The sequence below is a fragment of the Centroberyx gerrardi genome, chromosome 5 (assembly GCF_048128805.1).
Source record: "Centroberyx gerrardi isolate f3 chromosome 5, fCenGer3.hap1.cur.20231027, whole genome shotgun sequence".
Lineage (NCBI taxonomy): Eukaryota > Metazoa > Chordata > Actinopteri > Beryciformes > Berycidae > Centroberyx > Centroberyx gerrardi.
In genome coordinates, this window is record NC_136001.1 from 8,538,871 (window position 1) to 8,561,149 (window position 22,279).

At 40.1% G+C, this 22,279-nt stretch overlaps 1 protein-coding gene across 1 annotated transcript in view; it reads right to left on the reverse strand.

The window, feature by feature from the left end:
• The window catches only part of pcbp4 (poly(rC) binding protein 4), a 61,373-nt gene that overhangs the window by 22,252 nt on the left and 16,842 nt on the right, over positions 1 to 22,279 (reverse strand). Inside the window, exons 5-8 of the mRNA XM_071916340.1 lie at positions 17,278 to 17,409; positions 16,133 to 16,261; positions 12,237 to 12,311; positions 5,188 to 5,259 (exon numbers count right to left, since the gene is read on the reverse strand). Coding sequence (XP_071772441.1) covers positions 5,188 to 5,259; positions 12,237 to 12,311; positions 16,133 to 16,261; positions 17,278 to 17,409 — 408 coding nt within the window. The remainder of the gene's footprint in view (positions 1 to 5,187; positions 5,260 to 12,236; positions 12,312 to 16,132; positions 16,262 to 17,277; positions 17,410 to 22,279) is intronic.

The window sequence follows — 22,279 nt, forward strand, 5'->3', positions numbered from 1 at the left end:
CTCTCTCTCTCTCTCTCCCCCCTTGCTCTGTCTATCCCTTTCCTCTGTTTTATCCTTTTCTTCTCTCTACTTCCCTTCATCCATCCCTTCTTCTTCCCCCCTTCTTCATCTCTTTCTCTTCCTCTCATATTTCCTCTATCGCTCTCCTCCTTTATCCCTCCCTCTCTTCCTCTGTCTGCTACTCCCATTTCTCCCTAGCTCCCTCCCTATAGAGGGCTTTCAGGTGATGTAACACACCCTCTGGCGGCCATATTGGAGGTCTTCAGCTCTTGGGCAACAGTGTGCAGCTGATTCTGTTTCTAAACGTACGTAACTGATAATTTTGCCACTGATAAAGTTAATCAATTTTGTGTTTAGATAATGTCCGCTTGTTACCTAGCTAACCATAGTATCTGGTCAGCTAACTATCACTGTCTTGTTGTAAACAGCAAGACATAGGCTACAAGCTAACGTATCCAATAGAAGATATCGTTAGCAGTGGCTAGTAGTTACATGTTAACATTAATTTTGTTTGCTTTGCTAAATTATTTTGCTGGCTCATTAGCTAGCTAAAAAGGAAAAAAAATCTGCTAATTCAGGCAAATGGATGCTCTTCAAAAAAAACTTTTATTGATGCAGTAAAAACCAATTAATTTCGGCAGCATGCCTTCATCAGAGAAACATGTTGGTTTTTACTGCATCAATAAACGTTTTTTTTGAAGAGCATCCATCTGCCTCCTGCCGTCAGTTTTTTTCCCTTGTAGTTAGTTAGCTAACAAAGTCAAAAAGCAGTTGTTTATTCAGGTTAGCTGAGCTGACTCTTCTACAGCTACAACTCTGGACAAAGACAGGACAGTTTCTCGTGTCACAGTAGCTTAAATTTGGAAACAAAATGACCTTATCAGACTATTTGCTTTTACTTAGCTACAACATTGTAGCCCATCTCTTACATATTTAGTCATTATTTGCACACAGCCGATTCTCCGCTGGACCTCCATGACGGCACTAGATGTGGTTGGTCAGACATTTGTGACACAAGCTTCTACAGTTTTCGTTTTCTCTTCATTTATTCCTCCCTCTGCCTCTGCCTTTTGACTCTCTCTCCCTCGTTACCTCCTTCCCTCCCTCCTTCGGTCTCTACCCTGTCACTCCATCCCTCCTTCCCACAATCCTCCCATCACCCCAGCGGAACCTCCATTAGCTAGTGTTACTGTTGTCTTAGCTGACACTCCCAAGGCCCCTTGCCTGCCAAACAGAGCTGCGTGCGCACACACACACACACACACACACACAAACCACCACTTAGCTAAAGTTGGCTCTCGAGCAGGCAGAGCTGTCAGTGTGATGGAGTAAAGTGCTCCTCTATTCTAGTTTGTACATGTCTGTCTTTCTCTGTCTTTTAACCCGTATGCCCATTTGTCAGCCTGTCTGAGGGTCTCTCTGTCAATCTCTCTGCCTTTGTCTGGCAATTCGTCTGTAAGATAGACAGTGAATCTGCATGTAAGCCAGTGAGTTCCTTGGCTCGTCTGACTTTGTTATAGCTCATGTTAAGTCTGTCTGTGTCGTTTAACCTTTGTGTAGGCCTGCCAGTGTCTGCCAGGCTGAATTTGTCTCTCTCAGTGAGTCAGTCAATTCTCTTAATTTGTCTGTCTGTCAGTCAGTCAGTCAGTCAGTCAGTCAGTCAGTCAGTCAGTCAGTCAGTCAATTCTCTTAATTAGTCAGTCAGTCAGTTAGTCTGTCTTCCTTTGCCTAAGTTATTCATTCAGCCAGTAAAGGCTAGGTAACACTAAACGATTTTTAAGATTGGAGACTTTGGCCACCTGACTACTCCAGACCGGCCAGAGTCCGTCAAGATTTTTTTTAAATCTTGGTTTTAAAATGTTCGATTTGGTCGGGCCCAGTCTGGCTTGTGTACAGCACTGACTGGTGCTATACAATTTTAGAAAAAAATTATAAAATGGCAACATGCCTGGATAAATCTACATAAGTATGCAATTTCAAATTAAGTGAAAGAAGTCTCATACAAAATTCTTCAGCAATGTTATCCTTGTTATAATATACTGTATGTCACTTCAATATGCATTTGTAATGTAAATGTAAACTGTACCTTGGAGCAAGAAATGATAAAACACCTACTTTAGTGAACTGGAGAAATGTGAAAATGTTTTTGAATGACAAAATCAGGCAGTGTGTGACCCTCGTATGTGTCGACCCATCTTTGCCCCGTCTCCTAGTGAGTAAATGCTTTCCAACCGGATTGCGAGCGTTTACTCCACTCCAGTCATTTTGTCTGAACTGCCCCCAACAGGCAAGATTTGAAAGTCTTGCAGTAAAGATACAGTAAATCAGTGAGTTGGTGTGCATGTTTCTTTCTGTCAGTTTACACCTCTTCACTCTTCACTGTCACCAAGCACTCTGTTTCCCCCCGCTCTCAATCACATGCCTTCCCAGTTTAGCCTTCCTGTGATACGGCTAATATTAGCCAACAGCGACAAACCATGATACCGTGAATCAATCCACCAGTTTTCAAAGACAAAGGCAGAATGCAGGAAGATGAAACTGGGTCCCCATGTTATACTGGAGAGAAAGCTGATGGTTTTTGACAGGAAAATTAGAATTCTGTATGAAGCTGCCAGCTATGCAATATTGCAATGTGATACTCAAATCCTTATAATGTAAGATATGCTGATAAGATACTGTAGGCAAGTGGATGAACAGCATTTACATTTACAATTTAGGAATTTAGCTGAGGCACTTATACAGAGTTACTTAAAATGATTATGTAAGTAATGATTGTGGGTTCAGTGTCTATCGTTTGAAGTCCTGGGGAAATTATGTGTTTCATTCCCAAATGCAATAATCCATTTTGAGAAAAAAAAAGTTGCTTGATGCATTACTTAATATTTCAAAAATACAGATGATTACATGCTCTAAAATGTTAATATTTTGTATGCAAATGTCTTCAGATAGCTAAGAAGTTCCATAATATTTAACTGAGTTTTGCTTTTATGCAGGCAATAATTTTGTCAAAATTCTTGAAATGGTGGATTTCTCAATTAGAATTTTTTTTTTTAGATGCGTGTCTCCTGAGAAAAAGTATGAAAGCCACTATAGCAATACATAGATTTAACATTACTGCATGTATCTGACCTGACCTACACTGTGATGTACTGCCAGCACCCAGACAATTCATCACACTGTCCTGAAACAGCTATAGCAAAACTTGGAGAGATTAATGGCAAAAATCTGCCTACGTGCCTGAGTTTCTTGGTGCAGGTGCAATTGAGGAAAAAATAATACTACTTAGGAAGGTCAAAACTTATTGATGCAAAATTAACTCTTGATTTATTGCATGGATTGCTTTCGTATACCAATAAGAAAGCAGTCCATGCAAGCATTTGTGGGTGTTGTGGCTTTTGTAGAACAGTTGCATGTGCACGTCTTTTATTAGATGCTTTGTTTGTGGAGCTTGCTAGCTTTGGCTAGCATAGAGAAACCAGACGTAAAGCGGAATTATTTACTTAACTTCTGGTATTATTGGTGGCCATGTTTGATTTCTGTCTCTATGAAGACACACAGAAGACAGCAAAGTAGCCCTGGCAAGCATTCTTCAAAGTAATGTAAGAATAAAAAAGGAAGGAAATAAGAGAAATATTGCTAACTAGCTGTCTGGTTGCTACAAGAGCTGGCATAGCAACCAATTCTATTTTTGATAACGCACAGCCAGCCGTGCTTTATAGGAATTATTAGCACTGTTTGAACACACTTTCAACCAGTCTGACTGCTTTATTGAAACTCCCTGTTGTATATAACTGTAATTCAAGCACAGAGAATTGCCCTATGACTCCTTTTCATTTGGGCAATAGTGGCAGTCAAATTTAGCGGATGTTTGTACGGCTATTACGAGACAGCCAAACCATCTACTTTGACCTGGCCCTTACACTGCTTTCAGACCAAAGAACCATTCAAACATCACATGAAAAAATAGTAATTATCCCTTAACAGATGTGCTCCCTGGTAGGTTGAGCTATTGAGTGTGAGATGGCTGACTTCTCTCTGCTTTTAACAGCCGTTAAACTCACCAGGCAAAATAAAACTGACACAGCGGGAGATATTCAACAACCGGGCTTCATGCTCTGTGCCTCTCTGTTTCTGTGCCTTTCAGTCCCTCTCTCTCCTCTTCTCTCTCTTTTTCTTTCTCTCCCTCCTGATTCTGCCCTTTCTCTCCTCCCCCCCTCTCTCTTTCCCTCACCTCCTTTTCTGTCTGTCTATATATCCATTTACCTTTTTCACCCTTTCTCCATCAGTCTCTCTCCTCTTCCTCCTCCTCCTCCTACTTTCTCCTCATCCTCTCTCTCTTCCTGTCTCTCTTTACCTCTTCCTATCCCTCCAGCTCTCTCTCTCTCTCTCTCTCTCTCTCTCTCTCTCTGTTTTAATACATCGCTCCAGGGCTTGTATCCTTACTTAACCTGGGTTACCTAGTCCTTCTGCAGTTTTTAAACTTTCCATGTGAAAAAGAGGAGTGATATATGTATTGAGCCTCCCTGTGCAGAGGTGTTAATCCAGGATCCTTGACCATTCTGACCATCTGTTTTTTACGATGTCATTGCCGGCTGCAGCGGTGTGTGAATTCACAGTGCAATAGACGTGTGATTGAATCTGAGTCCTTTGGCTCTGTCCCCGGCTCCAGGGAGCTGGTTGTTTACCTGCAAGGCTCAGGACAGCAAATGAAGAGTTTCCTTCCGAGAAGAGACATGCGCCGATTGATTTATCACAAAAATAAAACAAATTAGGCCGTTTTATCGAGGACAGTAAGCAATTCATGTCCTTGGCTGATGAAAATGACACTTTTACAGACGGGGTCCTTCACTTTTTAGGGACAGTAAATGATGAAGTGATTTATTTTTCAAAATGAATATATTGCATTTTGAAGTGGAACTCTTCACATGGTTTTATGTTTTTGAAAGCCTGGGCAACTTGTTGGACAAAAAAAGCCATTGATGAACTAAAAAACCTTTCTTTCCCATCTTTTAAAATCACTTCCTCTAGCTAATAAAACAGTAAAATATTGGTTGCAGTATGTCACAAGTGTCCAGATCTGGGAGAAGCAATGAGTTGTACTCCTAGTTCTGGCTCTCGAGACAATACTGTCCTCTCTTTAGTTTCTCCTCTGATGAATGACCCTTGACCCCAGGCAGCCATACTCACTTGTTGCAGGTCCACTCCTCCCTGTGCCACAGAGAACAGGGGGTGAGAGCCAAAGTCCGACGCCTCGAACACCTTCAACCAGCACAGAGAGACACAAGCACAGTCAGCACTCGGGTTAGACCAATGAAACCATTGAAATTAATGAAACTAATGAAACCCAAACAGTCGTATGATTTCACCAAGTGGAAACTCTAAGTCTTTGTCCCTGCCAGAGTTTATGAATCTACACACAGAAAAATAAAGGTGTGAACTGGAACCGAAAATGGTTCTTCGGAGTGTTGCCATAGAAGAACCATTTCTGGTTCCACAAAGGACCATGGTTCTTTAAAGAACCATTTCTGCTCTCCTTTGCTTAGACTCCTGCATTGTGTTTTTGTTTATCTGCCCTTGTATAGCTTCATTTGCAATTGCACAATATATACTAGGAAGGGGTTTGGTTATTTTCCACATTTATGCCATCACCCACCATTCAATAACCAAGAATGAAGAACCTTTTAATATTAAAAGGTTCTTGAAAGGTTCTTTCTTCTATCTGAAAAACCATTTTTGGTTGCAGTTCGCACCTTTATTTTTCTGTGTGCTATGCTGTAATTTTTCTTTAACCTTTATATTTCAAGTTAAAGATCCATACTGCACTACAAAGGTAAACAATTTGTGTGTGTTTTAAAGGATCAAAGGTCACAACTAGGGTTTCATCACAACAAAAAATGGAACTGATAAATGCCATTAAACAATATACAGTCCACTTCTGTATCAACAATACTTTTGTCGGGGCAGGAGATGAGCTTTGAAATCATTTTTCTCAGTTTCGCTCCTCACACAAGTTACTGCTCTTTGGTTTTGTATGGCAACATGAATCAAACCCAGTAATCCAAAAGAGATAAGAAGTCCATTTAGTTTCCTATTTATTGGCGGAGGAGTATATGAGCTAGAACAAAACAGAATAGAATGGATAGTGTATTGATCCCTGAGGGGAAATTTAGTTGTCACACAGCGGCTCGTATACACAGTAAATGATAAAAGCTGCGATGTGTTGGCACTGTGTTAGCCTCCAAATTGCCCGGGCCTAACCGGAGCCTCTGCCATATAGCAGACGTCTTGGGATCATAAATAACTAATGGTTTCATCTGATTGGATTGTCGTCCGGTTGAATCGAGCAATCTCAGGTCCGTTTACTGATCCCATTGGCTGCCATTTTCCCCATTCAACAGAATGAACACCAACTGCCACTGTCTGAATTCATTTTTTTTTTTTTTTATCAACCAGTTAGTCGCATAACTGAAGGTTGGAGAGCAATAGACTTTCCACACAAAAGGCAGTCTACAGCAATAGACTTTGTGATGAACCATGGAGATAAAGTGACCTTGTTTTATTGATGCACCTACAGTGTAATATTGATTTCACATTCCAGGTGAGGGGACAGCGGGTTAAAGGAGGATTTTTAAGTCTTGAGGCAGTCGAAATATGAATTGGGGCACAACTGGCTGCAACTTAATATGAGGAAGGTGTTCTCGATGTCTGGTACACTCATTTCTCTGCTGACTGTAGTGACACCTTTCATCCTTGCAGGGTTCAGCCCCAGACACCCTGCTGCCCCAAACAGCTACACAGAGAGACATCCACGGGCAAGTCAATCTCCAAACAATCTCTGTTACAGTCCAATGATGTGTAACCAAGTACAGACAATCTCACTCCTGCCACTCTCTCAGGGAAAATCATCCATTGCTTGAACTGACCAAATGCCAACCTGCATGCCGCTAAGCTCCGATGCACCGCTTAGGCTGAATGCACACAGCAAGATTTCTTCAACCAATTAAGCATCAGAGTTTCTGTCCCTGAAAACTTTTTCAGAGCTCAAGGTACTTTGAAAAACCTACTGGGAAAAATCTTTAAAAATGCAGGATTTTAACCTTGGTTTTGTACAAACTGTGTGGAAAGCCCTAATTGGGGCTAAACCGGGTCAATATGTTTGGATCGTCCAAATTCAACCCCAATTAAACTGTCTCAAACCAGTTTAGAAGATCAGGCGAGGAAGTTGAAAGTCAAAGGCAAGGCAAGGCAAGGCAACTTTATTTGTATAGCACATTTCATACATTGAGGCAATCCAAAGTGCTTTACAGAGTAATAAAAAATACAGTAAAAGATTTACAATTAAAAAGTGCAGACAAGAGATACAAAAATAAAAGACTTAAAAAGTAAACTAGTGCAGTTCAAATCAAGTGAAATAGAAAGATAAAAGAACACAACAAATATTCCCACTTTTAGATGCACATTGTGAGTGAACCCATATGTTTTTCTTTAATTTTCTTATCCCCTGTCCTTCCTGATTCTACTCTTGATCTGATATTTACGTCAGATCTCACTGTCTAAGGCAGACGAGAATCATAGATTCTCCTCTTGGTCCACAGATGGATGAGAATCATACAGGGTAAAGATAAAGCTCTGTCATCTAGCTCTTTTGAGTTCCTAGATAAAGCTCTGTCATCTAGCTCTTTTGAGTTCCTAGATAAAGCTCTGTCATCTAGCTCTTCTGAGTTCCTAGATAAAGCTCTGTCATCTAGCTCTTGAGTTCCTAGATAAAGCTCTGTCATCTAGCTCTTGAGTTCCTAGATAAGCTCTGTCATCTAGCTCTTTTGAGTTCCTAGATAAAGTTCTGTCATCTAGCTCTTGAGTTTCTAGATAAAGCTCTGCCATCTAACTCTTTTGAGTTCCTAGATAAAGCTCTGTCATCTAGCTCTTTTGAGTTCCTAGATAAAGCTCTGTCATCTAGCTCTTGAGTTCCTAGATAAGCTCTGCCATCTAGCTCTTTTGAGTTCCTAGATAAAGCTCTGTCATCTAGCTCTTTTGAGTTCCTAAATAAAGCTCTGTCATCTAGCTCTTTTGAGTTCCTAGATAAAGCTCTGTCATCTAGCTCTTGAGTTCCTAGATAAGCTCTGCCATCTAGCTCTTTTGAGTTCCTAGATAAAGCTCTGTCATGTAGCTCTTTTGAGTTCCTAGATAAAGCTCTGCCATCTAGCTCTTTTTAGTTCCTAAATAAAGCTCTGCCATCTAGCTCTTTTGAGTTCCTAAATAAAGCTCTGCCATCTAGCTCTTTTGAGTTCCTAAATAAAGCTCTGCCATCTAGCTCTTTTGAGTTCCTAAATAAAGCTCTGCCATCTAGCTCTTTTGAGTTCCTAGATACTCTGTCCCCCCCACATATAGTGTTCACTCATGCGCAAGTAAGCATTACCCGGACAAGACGAATGAAAATTCGTACTTGCCCATGTCAGCTCTGTTGGGATCCTGAACAGAAACAGTTAAAATGAAGGCTATTTAAAAGATAAGCTGAAAAGATACATTTTTAGCCATTACAGGGTAGAGTAGGCAGTGTAAAATAGGAAAGTTTTAAGCTTTGACTTAAAAGTGGTCAGAGTCGGGGCTTGTCTAATATCATCTGGGAGGTTATTCCAGGTCTGTGTTGCATGATAACAAAACGCTGCTTCACCATGTTTTGTTCTAACTCTTGGGACAGCCAGTAGGCCAGCCCCAGATGTCCTAAGGGTCATAGAAGGTTCATATGGCACAAGCATGTCAGAGATGTATTTGGGCCCAGAGCCACAGAGTGATTGGGGTTTCTCCGGCCACGGAGAAAGGGGTTTCTCCGGCCATGGGGATCTACAGAAGTTGTCTGGCAATGGTGTTGCATGGCAACATTTGCTTCTTAATTGGTGTAAATAAATCTAGTAGTGTGCTTCTTGATTTTCTTTTCCAGCCATGACTGCATTACTCTAATCATATTATCTCATTATCTAAATCAATGCTATATTGTAATCAATTAAAATCAATTATCAGTGCAATCGACTCTGGGCTGTGAGTGGCCCCAGTGGACACTGCAATCTAACGGAAACTGGCATTAATGTGATTACAGTTTTTCTCGATCGCTTACACACTATAACTGGGCCTATTAACTAAACATCCCAAACCATAACGCCATCTACCAAAAGACAGACACATTTCCCAAAACTATAAACACTATTCCCCTGTTTCCACACATGATTCAGATTTGTTGAACTTTTTGTGAAAAACTCTACACACAAATCCCTTCATATATCACTGGCTGCACCGTGTGCTCATTTAGAAAGCACTGGCATTCAATATCATTAACTCAAGTCATCACAGCTCGAACACAATTAACACACAATTCCCCAGGTGCAAACACTAAGAGTCAAAATTGTTCACACCAATCAGAACCTCAGGATAGACAGATAAAAGGGCCATGGCCATGTTCACTTGTTTTGTGATGTGATGTTGATGAGAATCTCTGGCCTGACCCAGACCAAAGACGGGATGCTGAGGCAGAATAAATGTGATTTCTTTCTTTATGTACAAACTGTTTTTCTTTTTCATTGGTTTATATTGGTAAATACATGGAAATTATTTTACTGTATTCTACGTTCTTTATCAGTTGCATATTTTTACAGTACATTTACTTTTTCACTCAATTTCAGTTTATTTTACTACAGTACATTGAGGAATTACTGTAAAAATTTTGAAACTGTATACATGTGTTGTGTCTTTATATTGTGTTCATCATGTAAAGAGGTTGTTCTGGGGGAAAACCATAAGCTCCATTATTCATTGCAGTAACAGGTTTTCACGGTAGTGTTTTGAATTGATCTCACCAGTGTGTAATGGCTATTTTGTAGTGTATGTGTATTTGATGGCGTATCTGAAGGCAAAGTTTGGTTTAGATGTAAGATTACATGGTTTTGAGTGGAGAGTTTGGTTTTGACATGGAAGTTTGAAGTTTGTGAAGATGAGTGTGCAGTTATGCATTTGTGTTTAGAGTTTTGGGAAATGGAGCATAATTTCAAGAAATGTGTCTTAGCAATCAAAAAAAACTGTAAGCTGACAAACAGTTGCAGTCAATTAAAATGCACAGCGGTGTAGATAGCACCATAGTTCAGTATGGAGCTGAATTGGTAAGGTGAGCTGGCAGGCAAGTTCAGCTTCTTGTTTTAGATGAATTTTTTATGACATTTCTGCTTCATTAGATAGTTCATTAGGCGCAGTGGAAGGAAACAAGAAATACACGAGAAAGAAAGGGGTTGACATGGAACAAAGGGAGCGAACCAGATACAAACACACAACATCGCCAGTACATCAGGTGCTTCAGCTCCAGTGAACCAAGACAGTCCTGACTGAGCTTCTCCATGTTAAGGCAGCATGCATTATCATTCAGCATACTGCAGCTACAACACTTCATGCAATTAGTTACTTAAAATGCGACCAAACTGACTTTTAGGTGTGCTAGGGCTGCTTTTACAAGTAGACACCATTTTTTAAGAATGTGTGTCATGTTTCTGCATCTAAATTCAACATCTCCACACTTTTTTTCCACTTCCTAAATGTTTAATATAGGTACAGGAAATTGACTCCACATAGGACTTCCTTTCAACCATCTCAGACGATGCATTTCCATGGTAACAGGACTATATTTTATTCTCAAAACGTATAAAACAACTGAAAAAACTTAAGCAATTGTCCTCAACCAACCTAAAAGTCAATTTTTGGTGTAATTCCCCTCAAAATGACTGCAGCTATAAAGATAAAAAGTGGAGTCCAAGTTTCTTGTTAGTTGAAAAAGCAGAATCACCCAAATTAATCCTCTATTGTGGAACCGGCTCTAATGAGGAGATGGCGGTAATGTTGCATATTCATGCAGAAGATGATCATGATATTATTGCTGCTGAACACACACATACACACACACACAGTCAGAGACAGACCAGCTTTATTTCTTGCGTGCGTATGTGCGTCTAGCTGATGAATAGTCATGATTTGTAATGAATAAACATTACTGAGAAAGCCTCATTTGGTCTCTATTGGTTGGGTGGTGATGGAAGCTGCCATTCACACTGCATGACACATACAGACGTTTAACAAGCGTGTGTGTGTGTGTGTGTGTGTGTGTGAGGGAACAAGTGGGCATTTTCTGCAACATTCAAAGGGCAAACTAAAGCAAATTCTGCGACGATAAATTATTTATCCATCCATCCATCCATCCATCCATTAATCCCTCCTTCCCTCAATCCTTCCCTACATCCATCTATCATCCATCCATAATTTCTTTTTCTCTCCCTACAACCATCTGTCCAATCCATTAATCCATCCTCCTCCATCCTCCCCCTCTCTCCTTCCTTTCCTCTTACTTCCCTCCCTTCCTCTCCTCCTATGCATCCTTCTGTCATCCCTTCTTCCTCCCCCTCCATCTATAAATATATCCATTTGTACATGCCTCCATCCATCCTTCCCTCCATTCCTCCCTTTGTTTAATCTATCTTTCTTCCTAACTCCCACCTACTCTTGCTTTCTCTCTTTCCCTTCCTCCCTCTCTCCATCCCTGCATCCATCCATCCATCCATCCATCCTAAAGCTATCCTAAAGCCACAGCTAAATCCTTGGATATAAAGACATTGCAGCTAATCTGTATCTGTAATCTAAAGAAGTCAGAGTGAGCACACGCACATCTCTTTTCCAGGTGCTGAGTCGAAATAGTTCCTTCATGCAAATTCGAAAAGACTCGCAACACTTTGGCAGCTCCCAATATTTTGCTTATTTTACGGGCTCTTTGTCAGGTAGGTTTTTTGTAATGAATCAACCTGTTTGATTCATTACAAAAAACCTACCTGACGAAGAGCCCGTGAGGGCTCGAAACATTGTACTTTTTAATGTAGAATAATAATATAATAATGTGGCAGCTCCCAAAATATTGGGAGCTGCCACAGTGTTGCGAGTCTTTTCGAATTTTAATATATATCTGTAATCTGTCATTCATATTCCATATAATAGTCTCATGAATTTGTAACTTTTTCGAACAATTTTTCGAACAGTTTTTACAACAAATCTGTGGTGTGTTGTGTTTTGTTCTCTGTTTCGGCTTAACTGACGGCTTCGAGGATGCAAAATTATTTCTTAATGGAGTAACAAGTTCATCATCATCATCATCATATCATCATCATCAGCATCATCATCATCAGCATCATCATCATCATCATCCACCCATTTACCTGGTTTCCTGACAGCAGCACGGTCCCTGGGGTGGGGCTGGGTCGGTATGGAATAGTCGCTCCCTTGGGAGGAGACTACAGAGAGGGAAGGAGAGAAAAGGAGGAGGAGGAAAGAAAAAGAATACATGGAAAGAAAGGAAAAAAGGATGAGAATCAGAATCACTTATATTTTTTGTAGAAAGAAAGAGTAACTAGTTATGTTAAAAAGTTACTCTTTATTAAAAGTAACTTTTGTATTACCCACTTCAATGCTGCAGCAATGACTTGTCCTGCCAGCTGTTGTTGATCATTGTTTACAAATGCAATGCAAGACTGCTACTGTTTTTAAGAGTAACCCAATCTCATTGATATCCAGCAGTGAGATTTTCACTCTTTTCTACTTGAAACAATATGAAAGAAAAATAAAAGTAACAACATTCTAATTTTAACAATTAGAAGTAACTAATAATGAATTACAATAACTGAAAAAGTAATGTGTTAAGTTACTAGTTACCACAAAAAAGCAATCTGAGTACTCTGACACAAATCAACGTTTTACCCCCAACTGGTGGTAATAATAGTAGTAGTGGTAGTAGTAGTAGTAGTATCAATATTACTACTATTTTGCAGAGTTTTAGTGTCCCGTGGTCTAAATGCTGTTTCAGAGGCTTTCCCATCTTGTCAAGAATACATTTGTGGGGGAAACACTCAATACTCACAACTCTACACTAAAATGGTGAAATTTAAAGACATTGAATGTAATATCAGCTATTGGCAGCTTCGATCCAAAAAAATCAGTATCAACCTTCAAAAACATAACCCTCCTACTGATCACTGACAGTGTCACAGTGCATATTGACACACATGATGCAGATGTTGCCATTGAGAAACTCTCTTTTTACTGCATGCCTGCTGCTGTGTTTTGACTCCATCCCCAAAAGGAATTGTTTGTAAACCGTTCTGCTCTTTTCAGCTGTTAAAGGTTATACAGAATGATCTGGTAACTAGTTCGCTCAGACAGTAAAGTTTTGTGTTACAGTAAACTAGTTTAGTTCTACTGTGTAACATGAAAGAAAGAATTGATAGAAACAGGAGGATAGATGCAGGATGAATCTACAAGGTTACTGTAGATTTCAAAGCGCTGTACATGGACAACAGGACCTTGCAAAAAAGTAGATCATTCATTCATTCATTCATTTTCTCTACCCACTTAATCCTTTCCAGCATCCTGTCCCAGCATGCACTGGGTGGAAGGCATGAGGCACCCTGGACAGGTCGCCAGCCTATCGCAGGGTAAAAGTAGATCAAAAGAATTTTTTGAAGATAAAAAGAAAGTAGGAATGGAGGGACTTAACTTCGACAGAGTAAACTCTTTGATTGCACCACCACTTGAAAGTGAATGAGTTTAGCTAAGGTCAGCGTTTTTATTTCTTTTCTTTCTCTCACTCCTCTTTTTTTTCCATCCCAGATTAAGGTGCTCGGAATACCAATGAGCCCCCGAAGCCTTTGATTTCACTGTTTCCACTTCTAATCTCTGAGACGGAGCTCGTCTTAACAACTGCTGCCTCCGATTAATTAGAATACAATCATGAATTATAGATTTCAGTGTTTCCATTCTGAAGATTATTGGAAAGGTTGACTGTATCTCATAAAAACGCTTTTATGTGATCTTAATAGAGAGCAGACAGGTAGACTTCTATACAAAGCTCATGGGTGTTTTACTTGTTAAAGAATTACCTTTACTGCTCTGTTTAACGTATAGTTTTTCATATTACTGTCAGTTTGCATCAGAGGGAGAGCGGCTGTTGAATCTTCCTCTCTTGCTTGTCACTGATCATAAACAATACTTCAGTGAGAAAGAAAGACTGAGTGAAGCTCACGTTCGTTTCACTGAATTTTGCATGGCTCTCTCTGACAGGAATGATGTAAAAATGCCTTGAGTTGAGCCTTGTTCATATAAACGTCAGACTTCTGAACTAAATACCACTCCAAATGGGAAATATCCAGCTACTACACCCATTCAGCAGAAGAAATAACATTATTTGACATAAACAGAGAGGCATTATTTTTGCGTTTGTTTGCTTTATGGTGAAATCTTCCTTTAGTAGGATTTACTCTCAGGTGCCGGTGCTGATTCAGTCATGTATTTGTGAGTTAATTAGTTTGAGCAACTGGCTGCCGGATTGGAAGAAATCTTCAGTATGATGAACAGATTTTATTGTTTGGGGAAAACCTGAAGATTTCTGTTGTGCCAAGATCAAGCATTACCAGATATGTAAGAGGATCCATTTAAAATTCTAAATATTCTCATAGTAGGTACGTTTACAAACATCTGATATACATGTATATAAATCTGATAAAGGCTATACTCAGAATGCAGCAAATGTCATGCAAACACATTGGGCCGTGTTCACATGGGACACTTTATTGTGCGTCACCTCATGTTTTGGACCACGCTGGGCATTACGTCAGTGGAAAATAGCCCTTGAACTCGGCACTATAGGCAAAGCTCTTAGACAAGATGATAAACTCTCTGTGCTCTGTTCTTCCTAAGTAGACGTCACATATCCACAGCCTCCGTTTCACATCAGGCTTCTTATTTTCTTCTTCAGGATCAAGCAGATTATTATCCCGTGTTCCTTCAGGTTCACTATCTAACACTAATTAGACTGCTTGCAAGTTGTTGTCAAACTTTGTGTCGCATGGCAACCAGAATGACACAACGCTCCTCACGCACTTTGACCTCTTGCTCTCTCTGTTACTAGCGACGCTCACAGCTGTGCTTTGTGTCTCAGCAGAGAGAAAAAAGCCTCCTGTCTGATCACAGCTTTATAGGTTGATTATTTTAATCAGAGTGAGGTCAGAATCTGTGTGAGCACAACTTGATTACAACGCCTACATTTCCGCTTGATTTTTTTTGTTATTTGGCCAAGAAAACATCTACGTTTTCAATGTGCAACGTGTCCAAAAGGTCACAGAGGAAGATGACGCAGATGCAGTGGTGATGTGTTTTTTTTGTTTACACGCATGACAACATGGTGACACTCACTGGTCACATGGTACATGAGTACATTCCAGTGTCTAATATAAATGCATCAACACGATCTTACGAAATGATCTGACATTTTTAGACAATATTTTTAGAATTTATTTATTTATTTTTATTTGTTTTTTTTGGGTTTTTTTATTCTTTGTTTTTATCAAGGCCTTTTTCTATGAGACTTTTTATAATGATTTTAATTTTATTTATGTTTATTTTCTATTCCTTGTTTTGCAGTTGTTTTATTATTTACTTGGTAACACTTTACAATAAGGGTACAATAATTAAGGGTTAGTTAATGCTTAATAAGCATTAACTAATCCTTAATTAACAGTTAACTAATGTGTCTGGTAATCATTTACTAATGGTGTTCATGTTAACTAAGGTATTAATTTATACATGATTTAATAGTAATCTTTATAAACTATTAAATAATGTATAAATTAATACCTTAGTTAACATGAACACCATTAGTAAATTACACATTAGTTAACTGTTAATTAAGGGTTAGTTAATGCTTATTAAGCATTAACTAACCCTTATTAAGCATTAACTAACCCTTAACTTAGTGTACCCTTATTGTAAAGTGTTACCATTTACTTAATTGTTCTTGTTGCTTTAGTAGTGTTTTTCTCGACTCTACCTTATATTTTTACTCAGTGCTTTTAAATGCTGTGAAGCACTTTGTAACAATTGCTTTGAAAAGTGCTATATAAATATAGTTTATTATTATTATTATTAGACACACATTTTGATGTCATGGATATCAAAATGACCATGGACTAGACACACACAAGCAACTGCACATACGCAAACACACGCTTACACATGTACAGACACACACACACACACACACACACACCTCCTGGACACGTACCTCTAGGATTACAGTGCAGATGAGTTTAACACACTGGATGATGGCGTCCTGGCTCCCTGATATCGTCACCCCTCTCTCTGTGGAGTTGGGGAGAAGGTCGCCCGCCACCTGCACCTGGGCACCTGTCGTCTGCTCACACACACACACACACACCCACTGAGTGAAGCCTCTGTATCTATCTGTAGAGTCAATCCAAACCTGCGTCAGGTTGAGCGGAAAACATGTCAGTAATGTCAGATGCTAAAGGCAGCAAGAGAGACAACAAAGAGGTTATATAAGGAAGAGATTTGACAGGAACTGAGCTGCGGGAATGTTTGTAGCTCTGTTTACGGTTCAGAAGGTCATGTGTTAGATCATGTGTTAATACATACAATACGCAGAGCGCCAGAAAGTTTCGACAATCACAGGAAAGAAATTGGAAGTGAATTAAACTTCTTCACTTTTGTGCTATTTTATTTCTGTGGTAACTTTTGAGGCTGAAGTTTTGTGGTGTTTAGCAACTATCCTGTCAAATGTCTGTCTATTCCTGTTTGTGGGCTTTGATTTGCCAATGTAGTTTGACTGTGTTTGACTGTTGTAAAGATTTTCTTGACTGTTTCCCTTGCCACATTGAATAATTTTGAAGTTTTGGTGACCAATGTGCCTGAAATTCAGACACTTTGGGACTGTTAGTTTGCTCAAGTTGCTTTGAGAACTCGCATAGAAAAGTGGTGATTGTCAGACTTCTTCTTTGTAGCAGCCTTTGGGATTGTGATTTAATTACAAAGTCGTTTCTCATGTGGTGTTTCCCATATTTTGTCCACTCCCTGTATTTCAAATATCAAACAGGTAACTCCACTGCACTGCTTTTGTCAATAAGACCACTTTTGATTTATTCCACAAGGTTTCAGTCTGACAAAGAGCCAGTAGTGGTCAAAGATAATTATTTGTCATGAAATAGCTGAATATGGAAACTCATCAATGATTGTTTATAATTTTCCCCATCTGCCTCATGCATGTTTATGATGTTTGGTCCCATGACTGACCCGGTCCAGGCATGAAAATTTACAAGAATATCCAGTACACTATTATAAAATCATTCAGACTTAGTTTATGGCGCCCACCTTCCAACCTTCCAGTTGGAAATCATCCTGGGGAAGACTCACCTCTCTGATCTCCTTGATCTTCGACCCGCCCTTCCCGATGAGGGAGCCGCACTGGCTGGCCGGGATGACCAGCCGCAGAGTGACGGGCGGCTTGCTGGTCACTGTGCCGTTGGCTACCAAGGCTGTCAGGTCCTGAGGAAGAGAGAGAGAGACGATGGGCTGGAGTCACACTTACAAGGTTTTAACGGTATGGCTCAAGGTATTTCCCTTCGTGCTGCGTCATCCCTCAGCCTGCCTGAAGGAACACCAGACGCCGGTGCAGCATGCTGATCTGTGTCGCATTCTACCCCATTGTGTTTTTTACTTTAATTGGTAACATCTGCTGGCATACACAAAGGGATTAGCCCATTAAAATCAGTGCTGTAGGTGCATCTGAAAACAAGTCATATTTCATATTAAACACAGGAGGATCAAATCATATTGCAAATACATTTTATGGTTAGTTTTAAGCCTATTTAAGTGAAAATTGGCGTGGCACACAGGACGATTCCATGAGTGCCAAAAGTTTAGGCAACCATGGAAGGAAAAAGAGAATCAATGAAGGATCAGTTTAGTTTTCTTTTCTGTTTTTAACAACCTTTTCAACAACTGAGAATATCTCAGTTGTCCTGAAGCAGTAAACACGATCAATAATTTTTAATATTCTTTGACCAAGGTCTGACATTCAAAATATTGGACCACTTTTGGTTTATTCAACAGGGTTTCAGCCTCACAAAGGCCCAACTAGTGGTGAAAAATATGTATTTGTTCTGAAATGGATAGAAATACAGAAAATGAAATTCATGTTTAGCAAATTAAACATATTCCTCAGGCAAGCACCTGTTAATAAGCGCTGACGTTGTTTGATTTGTAGATTTTTGTTGGCCTGGACAAAGCTCTCATATAAAAGAAAAAACATAGCCAAACTCCCTCATCGCAAATAAGATACAAAAAAGTAGCTCAACATGAACAAAGGCTTTTATTATTTATAGACCCAAGTATTATGAATGCATGGTAAAACATGGGGGCAAAGTGCAGGATGGAAATAGCAGCAATGAAAGCTATTTATGCAACAGCTTTCGACAAAATGTCTCTCCCTCTCCCCCAAATCTCTCTCTAACTCCATCTCTCTCTCCTAATGTTCTCTAGAGTTTGTTTATTTATTTGCACATATGAAAATGCTAAAACACAAACAAAAGAAAAATATATATAGACTGTGCGGGTGAGATGGAAAAAAAACTCACCATGTCACCTCAGCAGAAAAAAAATGGAAACAAACAAAAAAATAAGGATGATAAAGAAAAATCGCTCCTCTTCCTCTGTCTCTGCCTCGCTCTCTCCTCCTCCTCTCTTTCCCTCTCTCTCTCTCTCTCTCTGTCTCTCTCTTTTCCCTCTCTCTCTCTCTCTCTCTCTCTCTCTCTCCCTCTCTCTCTCTCTCTCTCTCTCTCTCTCTGAGGTCAGTGCTCCAGCCAGTGAAAGGTTAGCGTTGATTGAACAGACAACTTCCAAACTTGTCTGTCATTCTTTTAATTCCGATGCAGATCACAGACTATATTTGCCCTGGTCAAATGTCTCTGTCTCCCTCTCTCTGTCACTGTCTCCCTCTCTGACCTTGACTTACTCTCTGTGTCTACGTCTGTCTTTCTCCTTCTCAATCTCTCTCTCTCTCTCTCTCTCTCTCTCTCTCTCTCACTCATTTAGAGGATATCTCTGGTTTATGGAATCTGATGAATAGGACCCCACCTATGCCGGGATAATCACAAAATATATCCTGTTTTGCTTCACGTCACAAACAACCTGACATTACTATGCGATTTTTATGGGCCTTCATCTTTTTTCATCAGATGACTTCATATGGAAATTGGAAAATTCCTGCATTTGCAACATTTAAAACTGCCCACATGATGGAGAAAAACCTGCAACTGAGTATCTGCATTGTTATATTTACACAAGGCAACACTTTATAATATTATAAGCAGCTCACGGTTGTGTTATATCAGTATTTTATCTTAAAGGTGCTATATCAATAAATCATTAACATCAATAAATCATGAACACATTCATTTTGAAACTTTACTATAAACACTGTAAACAAACTAGACCATTGCCAGAGAAGATTAGCAGCCTCTACCGGTGTCTACACTGCATTTTACATTGTGCGTCACTGGGTCGGATTTCCCATTAAATCTGCTGAATTGCTTTACGGCACAAAGGGAGATTGCTTTATGGCACAAAACAGGACAAGGGTTGCTGCTCTTCCAGCGCGTTCACGCAATGGTACATGGTACAACGAGTGTGCAAATAAAATATTTGGATGGAGAGCTTGTGAAATTGTGATGGTCAAGTGTCTCATTTGTGATTACTATAGCAGAATAAAAAGGAGCTAATATTGTGATTCATTTTTCTGCCCCATGAAACATATTGTTACATTTTTGTATTGCGATATATTGAATTTTGATATCTTGTACCATCCCTAATGTTTATAAATTCTACATATAGCATCTTTAATATTAGCTAGTTTTAAATATCTTTCCTTGACAACGGTTGGTACCTAGAGATGGAGGTTAGTGACTTTGCTCAGGGGCACTATGGCAGAGTCGGCCACTGTCAGCACTGGGAATCGAACCAGCAACCCACTGACTGCTCATCAGCCTGGTTTGACTGAAGGTTCAGCACATGTCCAGGTGAGCTGCAGGGCTCCACAGTTCACACTAGAAAAGAGTAAAGAGTCCAGACTCTCCGAAGTCAGTTCAAGCACCTTTTATTGACAACGCTTCAGTCCGATGTGGATCTTCCTCTTCAGCCTCACAGATCCATACGGGATCGAAGCGGCGTCAATAAACGGTGTATGAACCGACTTCCTAGTGTGCAGCGTTTAATCTTTCCTCCTGCCCGTCTGACAAGGAAACCTGCTGCTCGTCTCGTCTTCACCTCTCTCTTAACTCTGCCTTTCCCTTCACCTCTCTCTTAACTCTGCCTTTCCCTTCACCTCTCTCCTCCCCTCACCTTTCCTCTGTTCTGCCGTCGCCTAAAGCTGCTGTTCTTTATTGTCCATTAGTCGGAACGAGCTTCTCTCTCTCTCTCTCTCTCTCTCTCTCTCTCTCTCTCATTACATTCTCTCTTTTCCCCTTTAGCAGCCATTTCGTCCCCCCTCCTCTCTTTTTCGAACTTTCTCTCCCTCTCTCTTTTCTCATTACATACTAACCCCCCTTTCTCTCGCTCTCTCTTTTCCCCCACTTTCTCTGTCTTTATCTCTCCCTCTCTCTCTCTCTCCAGTCATTCTCTAAAAGACTCTCTCTCTCTCTCTCTTTAATTAACTCAGGTAATAAATAGCGGCCTAAATCACCCGGCCCTAATACGATTGGTTCAATCAATTAGGCCGAGCCGGACTGGGGGCCTCGCTGCGTTTGAAATGTAAATAGCAGCACTGCCTTGTCTGGGCTGCCCATCAGACGAACGTGATCCGAATGAAATATGTCCTCCCTCCTCCGCAGGAGCGCCCGGCACATATTTATTTATATCATCATGTCATGCGGAAACCTCATACGTAAGCTTTTGCCTGTTTTTTTTGTGTTTTCTTCACTGTAATTGACAGCCGGCGCCGTTCCGCACACGTACAAAATGTTTCGCGACCCTAGGTGCGAGCTAGAGCCACTGGACACTTATTGTAAAATAACAAAATTGCATTGCTGTCAATGGGGGGCAACATTCTGTTTTTCTTAATCCCTGCAAAGTTGACAATTTTGGACATATGAGGTTTCTGCAGGACGCTGATGATATTTATATGTTTTCTCTTTTTTCAAAGCTGAAGTTGTGTGTCTGCCACTGTATCACGCAGTGTGTGTGTGTGTGTGTGTGTGTGTGTGCCTGCAGTGGAGGGGGCTTTGGGCGAGGAGGATGGTTTAGAGTTTATTTTGAACACTGCCGGCTGCTTAAGTCCCCGGTGTGCGTCTTTGGATAAATAAAGTCTTATTTTCCATCCATATTTTCCTGCATTTCAAAATAAACTGCAGTGGAAAGATGAATACCCATAACCGGGAGGGGAAATGGCTACATGTTCTTCTGATTTTCTCTTTCTCTCTCTCAATTTAACTCTCTCTGTCTTCCTCTCTGTTCTTCCCTAAGGATTCTCTCTTGTTCTTTTCTCTCTCTCTATTCCTCTATCTCTCTCCTCTCTCATTACACATTTTCTTTAATCCCTTCTGCATCTTTTCTCTTCATCTTTCTTTTATCTCCACGTCTCTATCGCTTCCGTCCATCTCTCTTTCTTGTGTTTCATGGTCTGTTTTCTTTTATTTCTCTTTATCTCTTTTCCTTAACTGCCTCCCTCGCTCTGTTATCTCGCTCTGTCTCTGGATCTCTCTTTCCCTCTCTCCTTCTTTGTCTCTCTCCATTCCTTTCTTTTGTCTCTCTCTCCTCTTTAACTTTCTGTCTCTTTTACTCTTTTATCTACCTCACTTTTCTCTCCTAAACTCTCTCCATCTGTCTCATCTCTGTCTCTCTCTCTGTGTTTCTCTCTCGTTACACACTTTCGTTAATCCCTTCATCATCCTCATCTTCCCCTCTCTCTCAACTCTCCATCTCTCTTTTGCTCTCTCTACCTCATTCTTTGTATTCCTTTCTCACTCTTTCTCTCATCGTCCATCATATGTGATACCTCAGATTGCGCTTATATCAGATTTTGACAAAACTTGCGGGAGGGATGATGCATCTCACCACCACATTCTGACATTTTCAAAATTACACCTGTTGGCCCAAGGGAGGTGCTGCATAATTCGTTCATATATATGTATTAGGGACGGGACGCTATATCGAAATTCAGTATATCATGATACAAAAATGTGACAATACGCATCATGGGGCAGAAAAATGAATCGTGATATTAGCTCCATTTTATTCTGCTATAGTAATGACAAATGAGACAAATTTCACAAGCTCTCCATCCAAATTATATTATTTGCACTTTGTAATGACATTTTTAAATTGTTGTTTACTTTCTAGCAAGCCAATGGCATCGCTAGAA